General features: G+C 46.0%; 2 protein-coding genes across 14 annotated transcripts in view; one reads left to right on the top strand and one right to left on the bottom strand.

Moving 5' to 3' along the window:
- The window catches only part of NUDT5 (nudix hydrolase 5), a 1,423,229-nt gene that overhangs the window by 1,204,086 nt on the left and 191,812 nt on the right, over positions 1–27,331 (bottom strand). The window lies entirely within an intron of this gene.
- The window catches only part of LMNTD1 (lamin tail domain containing 1), a 237,970-nt gene that overhangs the window by 142,966 nt on the left and 67,673 nt on the right, over positions 1–27,331 (top strand). The window contains exon 11 of one of the 13 annotated variants that reach the window (XR_014502107.1): positions 19,491–19,666. The exons of 11 other annotated variants lie outside the window; for them this stretch is intronic. Coding sequence is in view for 1 of the 2 variants with exons in the window: in XM_083399811.1 (XP_083255937.1) it covers positions 19,491–19,511 (21 nt within the window). In the remaining variant the exon portion in view is untranslated. Of the gene's footprint in view, positions 1–19,490; positions 19,667–27,331 lie in introns of those variants that run through there. One more of the 13 variants, XM_083399811.1, reaches the window with a different exon arrangement.

Consider the following 27,331-nt stretch of genomic DNA (forward strand, 5'->3'; position numbering starts at 1 on the left):
GCTTTTCATAGTACAGTTCTCATTTTTTAGTTTTGTGTTGAACTAGGAGTGCAATTATTCTTAGTGTTTAAGGTAGGCATTAAATCTTAACAAATATTAGCTTAGATGCATGAAATATATTGTATAATTGATCTATATGTATGTATATTACATAAAACGTTTTTGGAAGATGTCCTTCCCACCTTCTTTCTTGACACACCACAATAAGCCAGAAAGTCTCCAATTAGCCATTGCTTCCTGTTTTACATGAACTGGGAAACTATAGATGCCAGGTTCCAAACAGGCTGGTAACTTAAATCAGTTTTAAAATATGGTTTAAGATCCTGGCTTGTTCTGAACCTGGTAACAATAGTTTCCCAGTTCAAACCAAATGGGAAACTATGGCCATTTGGGGACTTCCTGACTTACTATAGTCTAGGGATCCTGCAGGATGCAGGATATCAGCCTATTAAGCTGACATAATTGTCCAAACTGGGCCATAGTGTAAGTGTGTGTGTGCTTCAGAGTTTTAATGTGTGAGGCATTTAATGTGTTTGAGGTATGGCCCTCAGCAACTGGCAGGCCAACTATGGCCTAGTAAGGCTGGCCCTGTAGACCAAAGAAAAGTCCACTCAGCCTAACATGCTGCAACAGATTCATAACACTCAAGCTACACTAGATGATTAATTTATTCATATGCCGCCCATCTGACTGGGTTACTGTAATGGTTCTAGGGATTGCTTGTGCGTAAGTAGCCTTTACTCCTGGCTAGGTTGCATGGTTGAACCCTTTCTGACCAGACAGCCCTCTATTCCGTGGCTGCCTCAGTCGCTGGCAGAATCCGTCAGTGGGCGTTTCTTAAACCGCTTCCAACATAAAAGCTGCTTGATGCCCAGTCTCCTCCCCCATTGCCTGCGCGAAAGCTTTCTGCGCAAGGTGGGTTTGGGCAAAGGAGCACTAGTCCCCTCTCTGCTTGTCTCCTGCGAAGAGTCCTGGAGCCACCTCTCCGCTTCCTCTATCTCCTCCCCTTCTCCACTGGTGTTACGCTGATTTCCTTCCCCAGCGTATGGGCTATCCCTCCTCCTACTGGGACCCTCTCCACCATCATCCGGGAGCCCTCTTACCTCCTCCTGCTCCGATGGCAGTTCCCTGACATCCACCTCCCCCCCAGGACCCCCTCCACCCCCGGCCCGACCTTCTGACCTACCCTCGTCCCTGTCCTCGGCCGACGATGCAGGGAATCCCCAGAAGGAGCTGTCGTCATCCTCCGATGATTCAAAACCTGCTTCCCACCCACCTCAACACCATTCTGTGGGGTGGGTTTGCCTCTTCTTCCTCGGATACCTCCTCTCCCTCCTCTTCGGAGGCAGGGAAACCGACGAAGTCCTCCTCGTCGTCTGTAGTGCCAAACTCCTCCTCCCAGAATCTCACTGGTGGTTTGGGTTTCCTCAGGAACAGGTGGTGGAACTCTTCCACGAGGTACCCGTCCTCGACCGCCTCAGCCGGGACCCACGTGTTCTCTGACTCGGGTTCCCCTTCCCAGGCTACCAAGTACTCCACCTGGCGCCCTCGCCACCTTGAATCGAGTATTTCCGTGGCTCGCATCTGGTGTTCCCTCTCCTCTACCTGCGGGTGGGTGGTGCCTCTTCCCCCCTGCTCTGGAAACTCCCGCCCCTCCCTGTACGGTGAAAGTAGGGACCTATGGAACACCGGATGTATCTTCATGCTGTTGGGCATAGAATCATAGAATCATAGAATCATAGAGTTGGAAGAGACCACAAGGGTCATCGAGTCCAACCCCCTGCCAAGCAGGAAACACCATCAGAGCACTCCTGACATATGGTTGTCAAGCCTCTGCTTAAAGACCTCCAAAGAAGGAGACTCCACCACACTCCTTGGCAGCAAATTCCACTGTCGAACAGCTCTTACTGTCAGGAAGTTCTTCCTAATGTTTAGGTGGAATCTTCTTTCTTGTAGTTTGTATCCATTGCTCCGTGTCCGCTTCTCTGGAGCAGCAGAAAACAACCTTTCTCCCTCCTCTATGTGACATCCTTTTATATATTTGAACATGGCTATCATATCCCCCCTTAACCTCCTCTTCTCCAGGCTAAACATGCCCAGCTCCCTTAGCCGATCCTCATAAGGCATTGTTTCCAGGCCTTTGACCATTTTGGTTGCCCTCCTCTGTACACGTTCTAGTTTGTCAGTGTCCTTCTTGAACTGTGGTGCCCAGAACTGGACACAGTACTCCAGGTGAGGTCTGACCAGAGCAGAATACAGTGGCACTATAACTTCCCTTGATCTAGATGCTATACTCCTATTGATGCAGCCCAGAATTGCATTGGCTTTTTTAGCTGCCGCGTCACACTGTTGGCTCATGTCAAGTTTGTGGTCAACCAAGACTCCTAGATCCTTTTCACATGTACTGCTCTCAAGCCAGGTGTCACCCATCTTGTATTTGTGCCTCTCATTTTTTTTGCCCAAGTGCAATACTTTACATTTCTCCCTGTTAAAATTCATCTTGTTTGTTTTGGCCCAGTTCTCTAATCTGTCAAGGTCGTTTTGAAGTGTGATCCTGTCTTCTGGGGTGTTAGCCACCCCTCCCAGTTTGGTGTCATCTGCAAATTTGATCAGGATGCCCTTGAGTCCATCATCCAAGTCGTTGATAAAGATGTTGAATAAGACCGGGCCCAAGACAGAACCCTGTGGCACCCCACTAGTCACTCTTCTCCAGGATGAAGTTTAAGTTTAAGCTTGAATGCCACCGGGTTCACTTGCTGTGTTACCTCAAAAGGTCCCAGTCTCCTTGGTTGCAATTTCTTGCACCCTCCCTTTAGAGGTAACCCTTGGGTTGACAACCACACCCGGTCTCCCACCCGTATGGCTTCTCCCTCCCTACGGTGCTTATCGGCCTGCCACTTGTAGACTTCCTTCGCCCGCTCTAAATTCCACCTGAGTTGTTGGTGCGGGGCCTCCATTTCTTCCACAAACTGCTCTGCCGCTGGTACACTCCATCCTTCCTCCCCCCTCCCCGGGAAGGCCCTGGGGTGACACCCATAATTGGCCATGAACAGGCTCATACCCGTGGATACATGTTCGGCGTTGTTATACGCAAACTCAGCCAGCGCCAACTTCTCTACCCAATCGTTCTCCCTCTCACCTATGTAGCAGCGTAGGTATTGTTGGAGTATCCCGTTCGCTCTTTCTGCTTGCCCGTTGGTTTCTGGGTGTCGCGCCGTCGAGAACCCCACCTCAACCTGCAACAAGCTCATGAGCCGGAGCCCCTCCAGAACCGGGAAGTAAATTGTTTCCCGCAATCTGAGATGACCCTCGTGGGGACTCCATGCAGTCTGAAGACGTGCTCCACAAACAACCTGGCTGTTTCCTCTGCCGTTACCGCATGGGAGCAAGCAATGAAATGGCACATCTTGGTCAGTAGATCGACTACCACCATGACTGCTGTTTTCCCCCTAGACTTGGGCAAATCAGTCATAAAATCAATGGACACCACCTCCCAGGGTCTTCCCGGCGTGGGTAAGGGTTCCAGTAACCCCGCCGGAGCCGCCCTCTCTCCCTTGGCCCTTTGGCAGCGGTCGCACCCCCGCACATATTCTCGTACGTCTTCCCTTACCCTTGGCCACCAGAAGTCCCGGGTCACCAGCAGCATGGTCTTGTGTTGTCCAAAGTGACCCGCCGTGGGGTTGTCGTGGAGTTGCTTGAGCACCCTTCCCCTTAGGGTTCCCCCTGGTACATACAGTGCCCCCTTGTAGTACAGCAACCCTCCCCTTTCCTCAAACCCTCCGTGGTTCTCCCTTCCTTCTCGGAGTTCTCTGATTTTAGTTTGAGCGAACTCGTCATTTCTAATAAGCTCCCCCAGTTCCTGTTTCCCAACCAACGCTCCCCCGCACACCCATCGGTCCTCGGGGATCACATGTCGTATCTCCGGCGGTCCCTCTCCTTCCATGTACTCCGGCTTACGGGAGAGCGCATCTGCTCTTACGTTTTCTTTTCCCGGTACATACCGGATCTCGAAGGAAAACTTGGAGAATTCCTGCGCCCATCAAATCTGCCTCTGGTTGAGTACTCGCGCGGTTCTCCAGTATTCTAGGTTCTTGTGGTCAGTGCAGACCTGAATCTTGTGTTGCGCCCCTATCAACAAATGTCTCCATCGTCGAAACGCCGCATAGATCGCAAGCAGTTCGCGGTCATATACGGTATAGTTCTGCTCATATTTGCTCAGCTTCCTTGAGAAAAAGGCACATGGTCTCCAGTCGCCTTTGCCCCCCCCTGCAAGAGCAGGACCGCCCCGATGGCTCGGTCAGACGCGTCGGTTTCCAACCTCATGGGCTTTGTCGGATCCACATGCAGGAGCTGCTCTTCCGAAGCGAACGCCTTCTTCAGCCTTTCAAAGGATTGCTGGGCGCTTTCTGTCCAGGCGAACTTCTTCTTGCTACTGAGACAATCGGTGATGGGCGCTGTCAAGTGTGCGAAGTTCTTGATGAATTTCCTGTAGAAGTTGCTGAACCCTAGGAACCTCTGCACATCCTTCCGGGTCTTGGGTGCCTTCCACTCCAGTACCGCCTGCACCTTGCTCAGGTCCATGGCTAGACCCTTGTCCGACAACCTGTACCCCAGAAATTCGACTTCTCGGGCGTGGAACTGGCATTTTTCCAGCTTGACCCACAGCTGGTGCTTATGCAGTCTTTTCAGCACTTCCTGGACGTCTCTGACATGTTGCTCCTCATTGTCCGAATAGATTAAGACGTCGTCCAAAAAGGCCACACAGTTCTTGTACAGCAGGGGTCCCAACACGTGGTGCATGAAAGCTTGAAAGCAGGCGGAGCCTGATTGTAATCCAAAGGGCATAACTAAGTACTCAAACGCCCCCAGGGGGGTGAACATGGTGGTTTTCCATTCATCCCCCTCCCGTATTCTAATCAGATTGTACGCCCCCCGGAGATCCAGTTTAGTAAAAAATTTTCCCCGCCTCACTTGTGTTAAAATGTCATCAATCCTGGGCATAGGGAAGGTCACTGGTTCTGAAACCAAGTTCAACGACCTATAGTCTACGACCAATCTGGGCTGGTTTGTCTCTTTCTTGTCCACAAAGAACACTGGACTGCCCCCCACCGCCTTGGATTCCCTTATGAACCCTCTCTTCAGATTCTTGTCGATAAACTGCCTCAACTCCTGCATCTCCTTCTCAGACATGGCATACAACTTACCCATTGGTAATTGCGCCCCTGGGAGCAAGTTGATTTGGCAGTCAAAGGGACAGTGGGGGGGGTAGTTTGTCTGCCTCTTTCTCGCTGACAACTTCCCTTAGGTCCGCGTATTGTGTTGGCACCTCTCCTTTCGTCCCCACTGCCAGCCCAGCCACCATGGCCACTGTGATTCTGGGAGTCCCCCCCCCCCCAGACAGTGCTCCAAACAGTACGTTGACTCAAAGGTGACTGACTGCTAGTGCCAGGACACTACTGGGTCATGTAGAGCCAGCCAGCTCATTCCCAGTATTATTGGGGGTCCAGCCAGTGTGGCCACGTGAAAGGCGATGGTTGTTTGCAGGGCAGCGGCTGAAGAAGGAGCCAAAAGGGGTTTCTTGTGGGTGTGATTCTTGTGGCTGATTAGCTGCTTTCCCTGGTCAAAGGTCAGAGGGGGCAGGGTTTCTGTTGAGGCAGGTGATTAGCTGTGGGAGGAGCTTATCAGTGTTTGCAGGGCAGCGGCTGAAGAAGGAGCCAGTTTGAACCATCTTTTAGATTTAGGGGAGCTAGTCTCAAGCCCAACGACACATTCTCAAGATGGAGGGGGAGGGAACAGCTGCAGTCGCCTGCGGTTCCTGCGCAATGTTTGCCATCTTGCCAAAGGTTGCAGGCAGCTTTACGTGCAGCAATTGCATGTTGATTGCCCTCCTAAAAGACAAAGTCCAGCAACTGGAGGAACGTGTAGCTACGCTCCAAAGAATTAGAGAGCTGGAGCTCTTCTTGGAAGCAACAGAGCACACCGTCTCCACCAAGGAGGAGACAGGGGACTCCCCTGAGAAGGAGGCTAGTTCACCAACACAGGAGCCCGATATGTGGAGAAACGTGACTCAAAGAAGTAGGAGGCCCAGGGTTCGCTCTGATTGTCTAGAAATACACAATCGCTTTGAGGTCCTCTCCCCTAGCATGGAAGACGAAGAGCAGACTCCATTTGAGGATCTCTCCCTCATTACAGTCGATCACGTATATGAAGATGAGCAGCAAAGTCAGTCCTCAGGGAATGTGCAGGCGACCTTGGAACGGACCGCTCACAGAAGAACCCTGACCAAACCTAAGAGAAGGCGTGTAGTGGTGATAGGGGATTCCTTACTGAGGGGAACAGAAGCAGTGATCTGTGGGCCTGACAAGATGTCTCGGGAAGTGTGCTGTCTCCCCGGGGCTAAGATCCAAGATGTAACTGAACGACTGCAAGGAATCATAAAACCCACTGACAAATACCCCTTCCTCTTGGTTCATGTGGGAACCAATGACACTGCAAGCAATAGCCTCCAGAAGATCAAAAGAGACTACGAGGCTCTGGGCAGGAAATTGAAGCAATTAAATGCACAAATCGTCATCTCATCTGTCCTCCCAGTTGAACGACGTGGCCCAGGGAGAGAGAGGAAAATAGTGGAAGTAAACAGCTGGCTTCGCAAATGGTGTAAACAGGAACGGTTTGGATTCTTAGATCACGGACTGCAGTTTCTTGAGGATGGACTTCTGGCAAGCGATGGGCTGCACCTCACAACGGTTGGGAGGAATGTTTTTGCCAAAAAACTAAGAAACCTCATCAGGAGGGCTTTAAACTGACTAATGTGGGGGAGGGAGACAGTGCTCCTGAAGGTAAGAGTCTATTAATTGATGAAGATGATCATCCAAATGTCATAGACCAAATGGAGCAAGCAGCAAGCAGACCTAGTGGTGGGAGGAAAAAATCCTTAAATAAGAGACACGGGGGAATGACTAATGGACTTCAATGTCTGTACACTAATGCACAAAGCATGGGAAATAAACAAGATGAGCTTGAGCTCTTGGTACAGCAAACTAAATATGACATAATAGGCATCACTGAAACCTGGTGGGATAAGTCCCACGATTGGAATGTAAAAATGGAGGGATACAATCTATTTCAGAGAAACAGACCAGACAAGAAAGGAGGAGGAGTGGCGTTATATGTCAGGGATGTGTATACCTGTGAAGAGATCCAAGATTTAGAACCTCAAAGCCAAAGTGAGAGCATTTGGGTCAAAATTAAGGGAGAGAAGAATAACAGTGACCTCATTGTGGGAGTTTACTATAGATCCCCAAGCCAAACGGAGGACATAGATGATGCCTTCCTGGAACAGATGGCCAAGCATGCAAAAGGAAGGGAGATAGTAGTAATGGGGGACTTCAATTACCCAGATATTTGTTGGATGTCAAACTCAGCCAAGAGCATAAGGTCAAACAGATTCCTCACTGGCCTTGCAGACAACTTCATTGTCCAGAAAGTGGGAGAAGCAACAAGAGGAACAGCCATTTTAGATCTGGTCCTAACCAATGTCGATGACCTGGTTAATGGGGTAGAAGTGGAAGGATCATTAGGCGCAAGTGATCATGCTCTTCTGAAGTTTACTATACAACGGAAAGGAGCAGCCAAGCATACTAGGACTCAATTTCTTGACTTTAAGAAAGCCGACTTCATAAAACTTAGGGAAGTGCTGGGTGAGATCCCATGGACAGTAATACTAAAAGGAAAGGGAGTTTGTGATGGCTGGGAGTTTGTTAAGAGGGAGATAGTAAAAGCACAACTTCAGGCAATACCAATGAGACGGAAACATGGAAGGTGCCTAAAGAAGCCAGGGTGGCTATCTAAAGAACTTTTAACTGAGTTAAGATTAAAAAAGGATGTGTACAAAAAATGGAAAAGGGGGGAAACCACCAAAGAGGAATTCAAACAAATAGCCAGCACGTGTAGACACAAAGTCAGAAAAGCTAAAGCACAGAATGAACTCAGGCTTGCTAGAGAGGTTAAAAGCAACAAAAAAGGCTTCTATGGGTATGTTCGTAGCAAAAGGAAGAACAAAGAAACAGTGGGGTCACTCAGAGGAGAAGATGGTGAAATGCAAACAGGGGACACAGAAAGGGCTGAACTCCTCAATACCTTCTTTGCCTCAGTCTTCTCCGATAAAGAAAACAATGCCCGACCTGAAGAATTTGGAGCAAAAGATTCAGCAGAGGAAACACAGCCCAGAATAACTAAGGAGATAGTACAAGAATACTTGGCTAGTTTAGATGTATTCAAGTCTCCAGGGCCAGATGAACTGCATCCAAGAGTATTAAAAGAACTGGCAGATGTGATCTCAGAACCACTGGCAGTCATCTTTGAGAATTCCTGGAGAACAGGCGAAGTCCCGGCGGACTGGAGGAGGGCAAATGTTGTCCCTATTTTCAAAAAGGGGAAAAGAGAGGACCCAAATAATTACCGCCCAGTCAGTCTAACATCAATACCAGGGAAGATTCTGGAGCAGATCATTAAGCAAACAATCTGTGAGCACCTAGAAAGGAATGCTGTGATCACCAATAGTCAGCATGGATTTCTGAAAAATAAGTCATGTCAGACTAACCTGATCTCATTTTTTGACAGAATTACAAGCCTGGTAGATGAAGGGAACGCAGTGGATGTAGTCTACCTTGATTTCAGCAAGGCATTTGACAAGGTGCCCCATGATATTCTTGTAAAGAAGCTGGTAAAATGCGGTCTTGACTATGCTACCACTCAGTGGATTTGTAACTGGCTGACTGACCGGACCCAAAGGGTGCTCATCAATGGTTCCTCTTCATCCTGGAGAAGAGTGACTAGTGGGGTGCCACAGGGTTCTGTCTTGGGCCCGGTCTTATTCAACATCTTTATCAACGACTTGGATGATGGACTCAAGGGCATCCTGATCAAATTTGCAGATGACACCAAACTGGGAGGGGTGGCTAACACCCCAGAAGACAGGATCACACTTCAAAACGACCTTGACAGATTAGAGAACTGGGCCAAAACAAACAAGATGAATTTTAACAGGGAGAAATGTAAAGTATTGCACTTGGGCAAAAAAAATGAGAGGCACAAATACAAGATGGGTGACACCTGGCTTGAGAGCAGTACATGTGAAAAGGATCTAGGAGTCTTGGTTGACCACAAACTTAACATGAGCCAACAGTGTGACGCGGCAGCTAAAAAAGCCAATGCAATTCTGGGCTGCATCAATAGGAGTATAGCATCTAGATCAAGGGAAGTTATAGTGCCACTGTATTCTGCTCTGGTCAGACCTCACCTGGAGTACTGTGTCCAGTTCTGGGCACCACAGTTCAAGAAGGACACTGACAAACTAGAACGTGTACAGAGGAGGGCAACCAAAATGGTCAAAGGCCTGGAAACAATGCCTTATGAGGATCGGCTAAGGGAGCTGGGCATGTTTAGCCTGGAGAAGAGGAGGTTAAGGGGTGATATGATAGCCATGTTCAAATATATAAAAGGATGTCACATAGAGGAGGGAGAAAGGTTGTTTTCTGCTGCTCCAGAGAAGCGGACACGGAGCAATGGATACAAACTACAAGAAAGAAGATTCCACCTAAACATTAGGAAGAACTTCCTGACAGTAAGAGCTGTTCGACAGTGGAATTTGCTGCCAAGGAGTGTGGTGGAGTCTCCTTCTTTGGAGGTCTTTAAGCAGAGGCTTGACAACCATATGTCAGGAGTGCTCTGATGGTGTTTCCTGCTTGGCAGGGGGTTGGACTCGATGACCCTTGTGGTCTCTTCCAACTCTATGATTCTATGATTGTTCTATGATTGTTCAGTGTGCCTGGAAACCCTCATTTGCATGGGTGGGGTCTGGTGCGTCACTTCTCCTCCCAGCAGTTCCCTGCCATCTATGGTGTTCACTTGCAAGGGAAAATCCAAATTTTAAGTGGAGTTGATGCTCTAGGGCAAAGTCCCTGCTGAAGAAATTGCAGGAGCTGCCTGAATCCAGCAACCCCTCAACCTTGACTGGGTACCCGTTTGGGAGTTCTAGCACCACTTCTACAGCTATAGCTGCTCTGGGGCGCTCAGGCTGGGGAACGTTTATTGGTTGTTTGCCTGGCTGCCGTCCCTCTTGCTTGGCAGCCAGGCACTGTCGTTTCCCTGCGCCTGTTCTTGCTCTTGCTTTTCCTCCCCACTGGCAGCAGTTCCCGCCATCCCTTGCCACGCCTTTCTCTGAGGGCAGCCCCTAGCAAAGTGTCCTGGCCGTTGGCAGAGAAAGCATTTTTTAATTGTTTTCCAATCCTTTCCCTCCCTTTTGCGACCTTCACTGGATTTCAAAACGCTGCTGGCCCTGCACCCGTCCACCTCCATGGGCTCAGCAGCCTGGGAAAGCTGCCCTGGTATTTCAGGAATGCGGTAGTCAAGGCAACGTTCCCCTCCCTTTCCCTCGCGCTTCTCCTGAGCGCGCGCTTCCTGACGTACTCCAATAGGAAGCACAGCTTTGGTTAGCTGATCCATGTTCTGGGGACGGGGCGCCCTTGACAGTTCGTCCTTCACAGCAGGAGAAAGACCTTCCTCGAATAGCATCTGCACTGGTTCCAAGTCCAGATTCCATCCAAGCCGGTGAATAAGCATGGCAAAACGTGACCAGTATTCTCGAACTGATTGGCTCCCCTGCTTGCATCCCATCAGCTCCCGCCTGGTCACACTCTGTGCCACTTCGCTTGAGTACATCACATCCATAGCTTGGAAGAATTTCTTAAGGTCCTTCAGGGCAGTATTCTGCGTGGCCATGAGGGGCCTAATCCAGTCCCTAGCCCCACCCTGAAGGTGCCCCACCACGTAGGCTACTCTCTCTGAGTCGTCTGCAAAGTCATTATGCTGCAGTTCTAAGGCATATTCTATTTCTGTTCGGAACGCATTCTAGTCCTGGGGGTCCCCCCCAAACTTCTGCACCAACCCCGGTACCTTCCTGGCGATGGGGGTGGGTCTGACCTGTGCATCCAGAGCTCGCCTTTCCTCCAGCCTCGCCGATAGGAGAGCCACATGCTGTTCCAAGTCTCGGTTCCTCTCAACCAGACTCTCCCCTCCAGCTGCCTGCTCTTGACCTCCGGATCCCCTGGTGACGCTCATGCTGTCTCTCCTCCGACGCTGCGCACAAGCAATGTAAGGGACTGACGGATTGCTGTAATGGTTCTAGGGATTGCTTGTGCGTAAGTAGCCTTTACTCCTGGCTAGGTTGCATGTTTGAACCCTTTCTGACCAGACAGCCCTCTATTCCGTGGCTGCCTCAGTTGCTGGCAGAATCCGTCAGTGGGCGTTTCTTAAACCGCTTCCAACATAAAAGCTGCTTGACGCCCAGTCTCCTCCCCCATTGCCTGCACGAAAGCTTTCTGCGCAAGGTGGGTGTGGGCAAAGGAGCACTAGTCCCCTCTCCGCTTGTCTCCTGCGAAGAGTCCTGGAGCCACCTCTCCGATTCCTCTATCTCCTCCCCTTCTCCACTGGTGTTACGCTGATTTCCTTCCCCAGCGTATGGGCTATCCCTCCTCCTACTGGGACCCTCTCCACCATCATCCGGGAGCCCTCTCACCTCCTCCTGCTCCGATGGCAGTTCCCTGACAGTTACCCTAGCCACTCTGGGTGGCTTCTAACAAATTAAAACACAGTAAGACATCAAACCCACGGGTGGCGCTGTGGGTAAAAGCCTCAGCGCCTAGGGCTTGCCGATCGAAAGGTCGGCGGTTCGAATCCCCGCGGCGGGGTGCGCTCCCGCTGTTCGGTCCCAGCGCCTGCCAACCTAGCAGTTCGAAAGCACCCCCGGGTGCAAGTAGATAAATAGGGACCACTTACCAGCGGGAAGATAAACGGCGTTTCCGTGTGCGGCTCTGGCTCGCCAGAGCAGCGATGTCACGCTGGCCACGTGACCCGGAAGTGTCTCCGGACAGCGCTGGCCCCCGGCCTCTTGAGTGAGATGGGCGCACAACCCTAGAGTCGGACACGACTGGCCCGTATGGGCAGGGGTACCTTTACCTTTAAGACATCAAACATTTAAACCTTCCCTATACAGGGCTGCCTTCAGATGTCTTCTAAAGGTTGAATAGTTACGTACCTCCTTGACATCTGATGGGAGGATGTTCCACAGGGAGGGCACGACTACTGAGAAGGCCCTCTGCCTGGTTCCCTATAGCTTCACTTCTCTCAGTGAGAGAACCAGCAGAAGGCCCTCGGAGATGGACCTCAGTGTCCAGGAATGGAAATGCTCCTTCAGGTATACAGGGCCGAGGCTGTTTAGGGCTTTAAGGGTCAGCACCAGTACGTTGAATTGTTCTTGGAAACGTACTGGGAGCCAGTAAAGATCCTTTAGGACCAGTGTTATATGGTCCAACAGCTGCTCCCAGTCACCAGTCTAGCTGCTGCATTCTGGATTGGTTGTAGTTTCTGAGTCGCCTTCAAAGGTAGCCCCACATAGAGTACGTTGCAGTAGTCCAAGCAGAAGATAACCAGAGCATGTACCACTCTGACAAGGCAGTGCGCAGACAGGTAGTCTCAACTGGTGTACCAGATGGAGCTGGTAGACAACTGCCATGGACACAGGATTAACCTGTTGTTCCATGGACAACTGTGAGTCCAAAATGACTCCCAGGCTGTGCATGCACCTGGTCATTCAGGAGCATAGTTGCCCCATTCAAGACCAGGGAGTCCTCCACAACTGCCTACCCAATCCCTCAGAAACACGAAGTCCTGAGCGGCCACTTGTAGGGGTGTTTCAGCATGGATGTTAAAATCCCCTAGGACCACCCGACTAAGTGTCTCCAGGAGAACATCCTTCACAACCTGAAGCAGCTCAGGCAGGAAGCACAGATGCCGGTACACCAATAGGAATCCTGTACTGCCCTTATTGTCCAACTTCCAGAACATGCACTCAGAAAACTGGGTCTCCCCAGTAGGTTGCCTGGTGCAAACTAATGACTTCCTAAAACTCACTGCATCCCCTTCCCCACATGACCTGGGTTGCTGTGTGTAAGAGAAACCTGGCGGACAAGCAATGGCAAGAACATGACATGTCCAACCAGGTCTCTGCTACACATGCCAGGTCAAGTCCTCCATCCATGATGGCAGTGGCCTTATGAATCATTGTCCTGGCATTGCACAGCAGCACCTTAAGGTCATGTGGGACACCCTTGTTGATACCTGTATCCTTCTGGTCAGGGCAGACCCAGAGGCAGGGATAGTTTTCAGACAGTGACTAAACTTGCCTCCTCAGTAATGACGTGGTCTACTCTAGTCCTAGCATAACTCCTCCTCCTGTCTGTGATCACTGGGATCGCGTGCTTGAAATCTAGCTATAGAAGCATAGGATTTGAGGGCAGCAAGAAAAGAATCAGCAATACATATGCAATTCTGGGGCCATAAATCTGATTAAGATTCTGTCAGTGATGGGATTATCTGGAGGGTGCTTATCATTTTACTTAAGCCAAACAGCTTAATTTTTGCATAGATTTTCCTCTTAGAGGACTTAATGAGACTTGTGTAGACAGTGGCTTGTATTTCAGAATTGAAATAGAGGAGTCGCCTGAAGTATTAGATGCACCTTTCTTCTTAGCTGAATTTTTCTCTTCCTCAGACCCGTATTTTTATTTATAGACATATGAATTCCTTGTATGTTATCTTTGCTGCTACTGATGACATTCTTGGCATTGTAGTGCAGTTAGTATGATGGTGCTTGCATATTTTTAAAAAATTCCATGCTGCTTAGTGGTATGTTTAGTGTGTGTGGCACCTTAATGCTTTTGGACAGAAATACCTTCAGGTGGTAAATATGTTCATATATTTACATACTGAGGCCTATTTATAATGTGTGTATTTGCCTTTACATCACAGTAGTGAATCTGGGGCATCATTTTACTTCTTGAGTATCACATCTTTGGTGTTATAAATATTAACTTGCTGGTCCACATGATGACAGAAGAAAAGTTCAGAATGTAACAGTTAGAGGGTTGCCATATTTTAAAAAATGAAAGTCCAGACAAAGAAGTTTTTTCTTTCAGTTTTGCCCAAATTTGTTAAACTTTTTCAGCAAAATCACAAAAAAATACGTTTTTGAGCTTTTAAAAAAATTACACCCACCAAAAACAGCACTGCCAACATGGGTTGCTATTCGACTGGATTTTCCCGGACATTTTGGCCGCTTTCCTCCTGGACACTGCTTCCTGCAGCAGTATTCTGTGTATGTCTGGATGTATAGCAACCCTAAACAGATAGGAAATTCAGGAAGATGTTTGGGTGGGGTGGCAGAGAATAATACTTTACACCACAGCCAAGCTGTTCAGTCCCAACCTATGCTGAGGTCTGGTTCGGTAGTCAGTCTGATTGTTGGTCACTGATAGAATGACAGATTGCACATAATAAGTTGGGAGAGCAGCTGTGGGTATCAAGCACAGAGAGATGGAGTACTGTGAACTATAACGTATGCCTCAAATAAGGAGAGAATGAGATTAGATTGGACCAGAGAAGTTCTGGCCCATTTCTGCAGTCAGCTCTGGCATGGTGCATGGGCTGTGCGCTGCGAGCGCTCCAAGCGGTGCTGGCCATGTGATAACTGCTGGTACATGCAGAATTCAGCACACATTGAGTTTTCATATGGGTCTGTAAACTGCTGAAGTCCAGCTGGCAGCGCATTTCAAAAACCCAATGGATGCATTTTTTTCTGTGTTCTAAAGACCACCACACAACTGCTTTTTCTTATGGCATTAGCCCATTTAGTTCAAGCTAATGGTGGCTATCCCAATAGAACAGGCCAAGCAAATGGGCTCAACATTTTTATGGTCTGCTTAAATATAGTATTTGCCATCTTCAGTGTAAAAACGGACACCATCTGCTCTGATCTCTCCTCTTCCTTTTCTTTGCCTAGTTTTCCCTGCTTCTTCCGCCTCAACCCTTTCTTCTTCCTCTGCTGTCTCATTTGATGGGTTGACAACCCTGCTGCTCTCACCTAGAGCCCTCTCCATGGAATGGTCTCACTATAGAGACTTGCCTGGAACCTGCTTTAATGTCTTTCTAGCACCAGGGTAATTCCTTCCCCCCCTCTCCTCCCAGGCCTTTTAATACAATTAAAAAAATTTAATGTATTTATTTCCTAAGCTGTATGTATCACTTGATTGTAGAAAACCTCGAAGTGGTTTACAAACAGAATAAAACAGTAAGATTATTAATTAAAAAATTCAAAAAAATGTAAACCAGTGTTATAAGAATTCTAAGGTCTTAAATATAAATAAAATATTCATAAATGTACAAGGCAAACATATAAGTATATAAGCCACATGTCTGAAATAGTATAGGAGAGCTATCCTGAAGCTATTTTGACTCTCCCAAATTGACCTCAAATATTTCTCTGCAAGGAGAAATGAAATGGGAAAGTCTCCCCATTGTCTTTTGCTTACAAATCCTGTCTTAAGGGCGTATTTGTGTATGAATAGGATGAGCCTGTGACCTGGATTCGGGAACTAAACTATTAACCATCACAAACCTCCCTGACCATTATCAGGTATCCTGGCAAACAGGATTTCCGCTGTAGACCGCCTTCTTTTGTGATGTATATATGATGTTTCGGGGGGGGGGGGGTCTTGGGCTACAGGGTGGGCTACTTCAAAAGTCTATATAAGGGCTTGCGCACCATTGTTCTGGGTTCTCTCCTCCCTCCTGCATGTGGTGAGTGAGGACCCTGTTGCAACAGTTTAATAAAGATCAGACTTAGTAGCCACTTTGCTTCTCAATATACTCTGGTTGGCCTCTGTTATTTTCTCATACCAATAGGGGACCCACTTTAAGGACTCTATATGGGCTCTTGAATACCCCATAAGGGAAAAGGGGCAGTTTTTTTTCTTATAACAGTTTGGTGAGCCAGCCAGGAATTTCGTTTGACTGGATTCTGGGGGCGAGGAAGGACTGGTGATCCAGTGTGCACCAGGCGAATTGCCAGGAGGAATCATCAGTCCTCCAGCGATCCCCAGGGTCTGGAAATAACTGGAGTTCCAGTGGGGCTAACAAGAAGAAGCAATGCTCAATCAGGCCAGCCATAAACAACTACTTGTAAGATCCCAGGATCATCCAAAAACCAGTGCATGCAGAAGCGATTATAGAGATCGTCCGGGGGGGGGGGAGTAGGCGGGACTCTCTCTCTTTTCTGTTTTGAATGCTACTAAATAGAGAGTTTTAGATTAGAAGCCTGGTGTCGAGCTGAGTTATTCAAGACACCACGTTGACACAGACAAACCATTTTATGCTGCATGTGAACTCTGCTATTATCCGGCCACTGAGGAGAGTGGCAGTGCGCAGAGTGGAAATGTGTGGGCACCATTGAAGTTTGTCGGAGTAGCAATAAATCAAATTTATTGCAGGGCCGTTACAGCAAACTCAGTGGGTCAAAATTATACAACCCAACAAACTTTAACACTTTGTGCCGCTGACAGCTCAGTAGCAAGGAAAGCGAACGACTGGTCATGAGGGATCGTTAGGTCCGGAGGTTATTTTTTAGTATAAAGGTAACACCCACCTGTAGTCTAAGTCTAATACCAGGCACCTTAAAGAACCATAGCATGGGCTCAAATTGTGAAAAGGGTTGACCAGTCAGGCTCGTGCCGAGAAGAAAGCCTGGGCAGCACTTTCCTCTCGACAGGACTCTGAAATAGCCTTCTGAAATAGCCCTCCTGTTAGAGATCTTTGTTTTCTCTAGAAGTGGTTAAGTTTTGTACTTAAGGTTTAAAAATGTTAAGAAACGGTTTTCCTGTGCTTAAATTGGCCTTAAAGGTAACATTCAGCAGCTGCTTATCTTAAATGTGCAGTTTTAAAATTCAAGCTTGCTTCAAATTTTTGTGTGGCGGAGCCATGTTTTGGGTTGCTCAGATATTGAGGAAAGGGGAAGAGGTGAGATGTTTGTCTGAGTTCCAAAGTGTAGATGCCACCACATTGAAAGAATAATTTCTTTCACATGTGGAATGGGTATTATGTGGCACCTGTAACTGGCCACAATTTTGTGCTCATATGATTTTCTTCCTTCCTATCTTCCAATGTTTCAGTTATGGAAAGCTCTGTGTTCTCGTATTTCTTTCTCTGTGTTGGGGTCCTGTGTCTCTCTGTTAGCAGCTTTCTGCTATTTTCCTCACTCCACGATATTCCTTGGTAACCTCATAAAATCCCAGGACTTTCAGTTACCTGTGTCTACAGAGATGACCTCCAGCTCAGCCCCTTGACCCCTAAACTGCCCTCCTTCCTCTCCCATTCTACATATCCAACTTGCAGGCTAGTAAGTCTCACTGGATGCTTTGTCATTGTTTCAAACTCAGTATGCCTGAGACCAAACTTCTTAACTCCAAAGTTCTCCTCTCCTCATACATATTGGTTTCTCTGTCCTCTGTCTCCATATTCAGTCATTTTGCTCCTCCCCTGTACAGCATTGCACCCCCTACAAATAAACCTCTTCCTACCTGTACCTTCAGGAAAAACCTGCCTCCCTGTCCCGTCTTAATGACTGGAATCCTATCCATTCTGGGTCTTCCATAGACTCACCTTGGTCCCCTCATTTCTGTTCTGGACTCTGCTGCCAAAACCTTCACTGCTCATTGCTCTGATAAACTGACACCCATCTTAAATTCCTACACTGTATTCCTTTCTGCTCCCAGATCCAGCACATAGTATTTGTTATTTCCCTGCCACACCACAAGTATCTCACTACTTTTATCCAAGCACATCCTTGCCTGTGATCATCACTTTCTCAGACCCACTACCCTCAGCCATCCAAAGATCGTCTGCTCCCTCAATAGGCTGTGCCTCAGAGTTGTCACCTCCCTTGTTTCCTTCACCACCCCTCCTCAAGACCCACCTTTTCTATGAAGCTTTTAACTCATGTATTTTTCACTAGTTTTCGTGCTTGATTGTAACTCAGCCTAAGTATGTGTAATGGAAACCATCATGTGTTCTGTTCCATTTACCCCTGCCTTTGCTTCCCTCCCATTCCTTTGTGCCAAATATTAGATTGTAAGCTCCTCGGGGCAGAAACTTGTCCTCTTGTACACTGTAAAGGGCCATGCCTACTGATACATGTGTGTGTGAGAGAGAGAAAGGGGGGGGGAGAGAGAAGCTGCTTCTGCTATTGTTCACATGGTTTAAAATGATGTGTGGAAGATACTGGTTCAAATCTTGGTGAAAAACCAATAAATCATGTGAATCAAATGGCTTCCATTTACCAGACAGTAGCCTCTCAACCAAATTTCCAGCAGACTGTGACTTATTGCAAGTTTGGAGCCCCTAGTATCCAAGAGTGGCTGGGGAAACCCAGCCAGATAGGCAGGGTAAAAATATTATTATTATTATTATTATTATTATTATTATTATTATTATTATTATTTATTACTACCTGAAGAGCAATCAATGGGAGAGTCCATGAACAGTCAGATTCCTTGAGAATAACAAGGGTTAAGGCCCCATTTGGCGTCAAGGATCAGCCTTCTTGTGCATCTTCCAAGTGGCCACACCTCAGTAGATGACCCCCTGGCAAGTGTCTACAAACCTGCTGGTGAGGAGGGAGCCACACTGAGAGAGGAGGGAGGGCCGTGGAGGTTTCTTGCCTAAGTGGCCTCCCAAGCCCGGAGTTGACACTGGTCGTGATTTTTACAACAGCTTGTTTACTAACAAGCATAGTTGCTCCTAGACTACCACCAGAAACATCTACAAAATTTTCTAATGTGGCTAAGTAGATTGGCACCCCCTGTTAAGAAGCAAAATTACTAGTTTACTTTGTAACCATGAAATAAACATCAATTACACGAACAGAATTTGCAGATAATACCTATAGCTGGACCATAAAGAAGGCTGATCGCAGAAGAATTGATGCTTTTGAATTATAGTGCTGGAGGAGACTCTTGAGAATCCCATGGACTGCAAGAAGATCAAATGCATCCATTCTTAAGGAAATCAGCCCTGAGTGCTCACTGGAAGGACAGATCATGAAGCTGAGGCTCCAATACTTTGGCCACCTCATGAGAAGAGAAGACTCCCTGGAAAAGACCCTGATGTTGGGAAAGATGGAGGGCACAAGGAGAAGGGGACGACAGAGGACAAGATGGTTGGATAGTTTTCTTGAAGCTACAAACATGAGCCTGGCCAAACTGCGGGAGGCGGTGGAAACAGGAGTGTCTGGCGTGCTCTGGTCCATGAGGTCACGAAGAGGTGGACACGACTAAACGACTAAACAACAACAACCTAGAACAGTTGAAAGCAACTATGGGATGGCAATGCTCATACTACTCTAGATAGGACATAAACAGGTCCTGATACATGTAACTAAAGTGTCATGCTCTGCCATTGCTTTTCAGTAGCAATGGGTTCATTTCTCCAGTTCAAACAGCAGCAAAAAAATTCAGAATCCTTAGCCCAGTCTGCCTCTCTCCTTCAGCCACTTCCCAATGAGCTACTCACAATTGTATTGCAATTTTATGTTTCTTTAGGCGGAGAAAAGAGTACTTTAATCTTATGAACAATGGGAGGCCCCAGGTTGAGACATCCAGTCATCTATTCTTAGAACATGCAAAGAAAGAGAGCCAACTTTGTAAGGCAACTTGGTGATGTAAAAACATTTTTAAAGGAGAATTGTGATCATTAATCTCCAAAGTCAGCAAAAAAGGTACCATTCAGTACTGGTTCAGATGTTAGTAGTTTAAAAAGTAGGGGCAGTAATCCACACAAAACCAAAATGTGTGTTACTTCTTTAGTTGAAGTGAAAAACCAAAAATATAGTTTTGGCTTTTTAACCCTGCTTGAAAATGGTATTTCATCTACTTAGCTGTTCATAGGATTAATATGCTACCATAAGAAATTCAAGATACCTTTTCCTGTTAGAGAAAAAAATATTCTTCAGAATAGGTTTAGTTACCTCCAAACAATGCCAACTAAAATATGGGAAAGTGCTACTTTTTCATCATGCAAAAAATCCTGTTGCCTTCATTACAAATAATGGATTGGGATCTGTGTTAGCCAATATGCCATCTGTCATTCTGATTGATGTACTTAATGCAACTTATTGACAAACCCAAAAGAGAGAGAGAACTTTTCTTTATGTAAATAAGTCTAAGGTTGTATAATACCATGGGTGGAAATACATTTCAATCTTGTACTCAGAAATAAATTCCATTATTTTCAGAGGGGCTTATTCTCAAGACCAGGCTTCCTCAACCTCGGCCCTCCAGATGTTTTTTGGCCTACAACTCCCATGATTCCTAGCTAGCAGCACCAGTGGTCAGGGATGATGGGAATTGTAGTCTCAAAACATCTGGAGGGTTGAGGTTGAGGAAGCCTGCTCAAGACACTGAAGTCTTAAGTGGACACTAAGCTATCTAAATAATGAGAGACTTCAAAAATGGTTTTTTTTAAAAATCATTTGCTATTTACTATACATTGATGATTTGCAATGAATTGTAATATATTTACATTAAATTCTAATATTGATGATTGGATAACTGAATTATCCAGCTAGGTCCCTCAAGATCAGATCAAGAAAATAAAGATCAATAACAATTTGTCCTGTTCCAGTGAATGTACTTTTTTTTTTTAAAGGTCAGGATCAAATTAAACAAAATAGTAATTTATTGAATACAGGCATCCCCCCATTTATGTACATTCAATTCACACATGACTGAGCATATAGGGCTCCAGGGAGGGTCTCCTCACGAGCCAGAGGCACAGTGGGGGTGCTCTCCATTTACATAAAAGGTAAAGGGACCCCTGACCATTACGTCCCTCCCCATTTACATACATTTCCCTAAATGTGCAGGAGGCTAGAAGGTAATCCCTGCATAAATAGGGAGTTGCCTGTATAGACACACGTTGGTTACCATTTGGGCCATTTTGCACATCCAAGCGCATCACTAGATTTGCTTCATTAAGTCACTAGGTGAATAGGTCCTGTTTACACTAAATGAAAAAGGGGTGGGCATATTGGGGGAGGCTGTTATATTTCCAGTTCATGGCTTTTCTTAAGTATTATATTTATCATGTGTGAGTCCAAAACTGGCTGAAGCCTGGAACACTATTGGAGAGAGCAAGAACTGGCCCCAGCTCCTGAGAGACAGTTTAGCCACACTTTAAAAGGTGCCCTGGAAATGTATATTACTTTATTTTCTCATGGGTGGTGAATGGCTGCACCATGTAACAAGCTGCCTGGAAGGGATGCTGCAGGGAAGAACTGTGTAACTTCCAAGGAGATTCTGTAATGTATGGACAGACCCTCAACTCGCTGCCCCATTCCAAGTCGGGCCATGTTGGTAGAGTTCAATATTATTCAGGAAGAGAGGCCTGACAAAGTGGTTAGGACATTTGGCTACATTCATGAAAGACAGAAATGTGGGGGGGGCAGGTGCTGTAAGGGGTGGTAACAGGAAGTTTGTTATTCCTTTGAAGAACTTTATTCAACCTACTCAAGTTCACATGGGAAAAATTAGTGCATGAGGTTGTTAGCTGTGCTGCTCATAGCACCCTCTGTACAACCTGCAGCTCCTAGTGAGCCACAGTGTCTAAGGTGAAGCATGTTGTTATGTACTGAAGTTCTCACCCTGGGCCAGCAGGGGGATACTGTAGATAGCTTTCACTCAGGTCCACATATGCAAATAAGGAATTGAAAGTGACATTCAGTGATTGGATAGTTACAGAAAGTTGTTACTGTTGCGTTGTATTTGAGCTCTATATAAGCTGGTTGGCTGAACCCTTCAGCTCAGTTCTGTTCTTTTTTCTTTTTTCTTTCCGATTTTTTTTATTGATTTTCACAAAATTTTAAACACAAAAACAAAAAACAAACCAGCATAATCTTAACCTTATTAAAACTAATCTAATTAACATTGTTAAGTGACTTCCCCGTATCCACCTGGTTGAATTTCAGTGCATTTCATTTTAACGGTTTTCCAAATCAGTATTCTTATAAAATTAACTTAATCGTTTAACATCTTTCTTTCTTTCCAATTCCGAATTAAACATATTAGTTCATCACATTACATATTTAAATCCTAAGTCTATCTGGTATTTGCAAGCTTTTTCCAATTAATTTAACTTAACATATTTAATTAAATAGTCATTAAATTTCATCCATTCTTCCTGGTACTACTCCTCCTTCTGGTCACGGACTCTTCCAGTCAGGTCGGCTAGCTCCAAAAAATCCATTCCACTGTTGGTACTTCTTGTGTTTTCCAGTTCTTAGCTAATAAGATTCGAGCAGCAGTTGCGACATACAAAAATATTTTAACATCTTTCTTGGGCAATTCCAAACCTGTTATTCCAGGAAGAAAGGCTTCTGGTTTCTTTATAAATGTATATTTCAGCATTTTTTTTATTCATTTAAAAACTTTTCCCAGAAGTCTTTCACCTTGGGGCAGTCCACCACATATGATAGAAAGTACCTTTTTTTCTTTACATTTCCAACATAGATTATCACAATTGTGTTAAATCTTTGCTAATTTAACAGGAGTCAGATATCATCTAGACAACATTTTCATTATGTTTTCAGTATGTACCTTTAGCACCGTACATGCAGTGAACTTGACCCCCTTCTTCCACACTCTTTCCCAATTCTCAAACATTATATTATGTCCTACATCTCTTGCCCAATCTATCATCACTAATTTAACTTGTTCATCCTTTGTATGCCACTCCATCAGCTCAGTTCTGTTCTGGCCTGTGAATAAACAAGAGCTGTCTGAAGAATTGCTGTGTCGTCTGATATGTTCACCCACAACTTAACACATAGCACCTTTACCCTCAGTTTGGCCTAGAGGCAAAACACATAATCAGACAAGATGGCATACTATTGCAGGGCAGTATCAACACGGGGGGGGGGGGGGTTGCATATTTGAATTCTCTGTGAAAAAAGCAAATCCTCTCAGTGTATACAGAACCTTTTTAAAAAAAGTATTTCTAACAAATGCAATCCCACTGTGGTCACAATGTAAAACAAACTAAAATATTCTAAAAACAAAGCAGATAAACTACCGTACTGACCCAAATATAAGCCACACTTTTTTTCTAAATTCAGGCCGTGAAAGTGCAGCTTATATTCGAGACCGTACCACATGGCTTCCCCCGCCCCCCGGTCCAAGGAAGCAGCCCAGGAGCGCAGGGCAGCAGTGTGCTGCCTGCCCGTCACTCCTAAGCTTCCCCCAGCTGCCTAAGAAAGGGGGAGGGAGCGGGGGGAGGCCCCCAGCAAAGTGGCACGGCTCCCCCCCCCCCCAGAGAGCAGTCCAGGACAGCAGTGCGTGAGCTGCTGTAAGGAAGGAGGGAGGGGGAAGAGGGGGAGGCCGCGCGCAAAGTGGCATAGCTCCCTCCCCAAGGAAACAGCCTGGGAGCACAGGGCAACGGTGCACAGCCCACCCATCGCTCCCAGCCTCCCCTAGTGCTGGCTTGGCGACATAGTGCCTGGGGGGTGGGCCACACTCACAAATAAGCCTTGAATTTTAAAGGTGCGGCTTATTTGCGGTGCGCCTTATATTCGGGCCAATACAGTATACAGTGGTACCTCGGGTTAAGTACTTAATTAGTTCTGGAGGTCCATTCTTAACCTGAAACTGTTCTTAACCTGAAGCACCACTTTAGCTAATGGGGCTAATGGGGCCGCTGGGCTGCTGCTCCACGATTTCAGTTCTCATCCTGAAGCAAAGTTCTTAACCCGAGGTACTATTTCTGGGTTAGCGGAGTCTGTAACCTAAAGCGTCTGTAACCTGAAGCGTCTGTAACCTGAGGTACCACTGTAACCAGCCAGCTAAACTAAACATAAATTCTGGCACTAAACTCCCGCAAACACTATAACCGGTGTTGGAAACTTAAGGCTCAAGGCTCAAATTTTCCTCCCCAGTGTGTTAGCCTTCCATAGGCAGGAAGTTTCCATCCTTCCTAGGGAACGTTTCAACATGTGCCATATACCCAAAGCTGTAATTTGAATTAAATGGTAGTTAAGATTCTGCACTGACCCTCCTTTACAAATGAATGTTGAAATGAATGTTGAAACTTAGGCACCTTTAAGCTCTGTGGTGCTGCGGGGGGGGGGGGCAGGTTTTGATGTTCTGATTGCTGAATGTGAAATACACAGATTCAAATCACTTCAACTTTTCTGCACACCTCCAGCTACAAAAAGATGGGAAGTTGGAAAATACACAGAAATAATAGAATGTCCTAAATTCAGAATATGATTTTTAAAATAGGCCTTAGGTCACAAATTACTGTGCACAATCACACAGGCACGGGGCAGATTTTGTGTCACTGCACGTTTTCTTTAGGCTCTAATCTGAAAACAAATCAAAATGAAATGTCATTTGTGTGACAGCCATTAGGGAAGTAGTAAACATGTCTTAAGACAATATTGATTCCTGCAATCTTCCAGATTCAATGAAAATCATCTAGTCTAAAACATTTACTTATCTAAGAAAATGCATTATCTTGGCAGGGAAATTAGCATTTTGTTTCCAGATTCTTAATAATACAACAGGCCATCATTTTGCTAAATCTTCAAAACTACAAGAAAGAAAATCTCCAAACTACAGTGGTGCCTCGCAAGACGAAAAGAATCCAGTCTCTTCGTCTAGCGGTTTTTTTGTCTTGCGAAGCAACCCTATTAGCGGATTAGCGCTATTAGCGGTTTAGCGGCTATTAGCGGCTATTAAAGTCTTAAGGGATTAGCGGATTAGCTGCTAAAAGGCTATTAGCAGCTTAGTGCCTTAGAAAAAGGGGGTGGGGAGCGAAAAAAAAATGCAAGAATCGCAAGACATTTTCGTCTTGCGAAGCAAGCCCATAGAGAAATTTGTCCTGCAAAGCACATTGAAAAACGGAAAACCCTTTCGTCTAGCGGGTTTTCCGTCTTGCGAGGCATTCGTCTTGCGGGGCACCACTGTATTCTTTAACTTTGTTAAAAGACCAAAACACAGGCCACGCTGTGGGGTGTGAGGAGCTGATTATACTATGAGCTCAATTTCCAGCCAATATTTCATACCCAGTTGTTCTAAAGCAGACATGTTCAACCGGTCAACCGCAATCAACAGGTAGATCCCCTGATGATCCTGGTTGATCGCGGGATTAAATTAAATGTGGAATGAATGTCACCGCCCCCTCCCTCTGTCGCATCAAGTGGGCAGAGTTTGGCATATTCTTTTTTCAATGTGGAATACGCCGATTGGCTCTAGCACCACGTGTGTTTGCTATCAGCGGAGTTGAAGGTGAGTGATTTATGTAATTCCCCTGTAAAAAAAGGTCAACTACTCTGGTAAATCCTCAATGATCACTGTCAGTTTTTTTATACTGGGAGTAGATCGCAGTCTCTTGGGAGTTGGACAGGCCTGTTCTAAACCAATGAGGCTGCTAATTGGAATTCATGTTGAATGCTTGCAATGCTAGTTGAATTATGAAATTTCCCCAATAGAACTTGTCACTTTTGTCTGCACTGTTTTGTCTGTGCATGTTTAAAATAACAAAATCTCATCCGCTGTTGCATATCTGAATTTTTATACATTTTCAAACTTTCTTTGGGATTTTAGACACTGTGGAAGAGGCATCACATGCCCTGCTCTTGAGACGCAAGGCTGCTCGGAATACCGCAGAAGTAAGGCAGGTCACATAGTCCCAAACAGGTCTTCTTACATCCTGAATGTGATAGTTGAACAGGCTGATCCATTTTGGCCTTGACATTTGGGGGTCTTATCTCACCATTTTAAAAAACAGGAAGAACCCTGTTGGATCAAGACAAAGGCTCATTTAGTCCAGCATTCTGTTCCCATAGTTCCCAACCAGATGCCCATGAGAAGCCCAAAAAACAAAATTCAAGAGAGGTTTATTTGATAACATATATTAGAGGGGTTTCAGCCATGTGATGTGGAGTGAATACTGTTTTTTTGCCATTGACACCATTGTGGGATATTTTGACAGGGGTTTAATGTTTTTTTCCCCTAGAGCTGCGCCAAACATTTCAGTGTTTTAAATCTAGGACTCAGCCTCCATCTTTCCCTACCTGGTTTCCTTCTATGAGTTTACAATGCATTTAACTGAATTGCTTCTTTGATCCAGCCCTATTCTTCATCAATTGATGAGAAAAGAGATTGCCTCTGAAAATTATCAAAGCAGGAGAGGGGGAATTATATGAAATTCTCATGAGAAGGATGTGTGGTTTTTACTGCACTTACTTTTGAAGAGGACAAGAGGTGTGTGTGAGTGTCCTTTATTTCATTCTACAAAGCATCTCTCTTCCAATCCTGCAGCCTTCCTGGGTGCCTTCAAAAGAGATGATTATATAATGGAAGCAGACATTTAGGGCTCATCCACAGTGTGCTTGTCCCATGCCGAGAAGGCATGGGCTGAAAGGTTTTCTGTTTGCCCTGCCACTTTTCCCAGGGAAAAAAACACTCTTTACTGCTGAATCAGAGCAAATGTCAATATGTGGAAAACCTGACTGACATTTGCTCCAATTCAGCATTAAGGAGCGGGTTTTCATGTGGAAAAGGGAAAGTGTAAGCATGGAAGAGCCCTCGCTTGTCCATATCCTTTGGCCAGCTTATGTAAGTACAATAAGTGCAAATCCTGATAAACAAATCTAAAATAATTTTCAAGCCTCTTTCTGTATAGTTTTCTGTATAGAAAACATTATCTAGAAATTTGAGGGAAAGATTCAAAGAAAACTAGACTTCTCTTTTTTGTATTCACAAGGGAAAGGTGTACTTACGGCCTTTCATAGTTTTAATTTCTTTGCCAGAGTAGATATAATCTGCAGTTTCTGGTGATACTTTGACTGGGTCTTGCCATTCAGCCATCTCTGAATTGTGCAGCTGAGGATTGGACTTGAACTATATGTAGCTGCAACTCAAATAGCTTTACTTTCATCTCATGGCAACTTTTCATCACACGTCAACCCACAAAGCAGCTGTGCTGCACACACTTTATTCTAATAAGAGATAAATGTCATTTGATTAAATTCACTTGAAGGGTGTCCTGTTGTAATTTTCCCCCAATACATCTGTCACAACATATGTCAGCATTTTTATATATATATGTTGTTAGTAGAAGTTGAATGGCTAGAGATATTTAGACTAAGTGTTAACAGTTGGTTTCCTCTGTATTACCATATTTTTTGCCCTATAGGACGCACTTTTTACCCTCCAAAAATGAAGGGGAAATCTGTGTGCGTCCTATGGGGCGAATGCAGACTTTTGCTGAAGCGTGGAGAGCGAGAGGGGTCAGTGCGCACCGACCCCTCTCGCTCTCCAGGCTTCAGGAAGCTATCAGCAGGCCTGGGGAGCCCGTGGGAGTTCCCACAGGACTCCCTAGACTG

The sequence above is a fragment of the Podarcis tiliguerta genome (genome assembly GCF_965153285.1).
Source record: "Podarcis tiliguerta genome assembly, chromosome: 10".
NCBI lineage: Eukaryota > Metazoa > Chordata > Lepidosauria > Squamata > Lacertidae > Podarcis > Podarcis tiliguerta.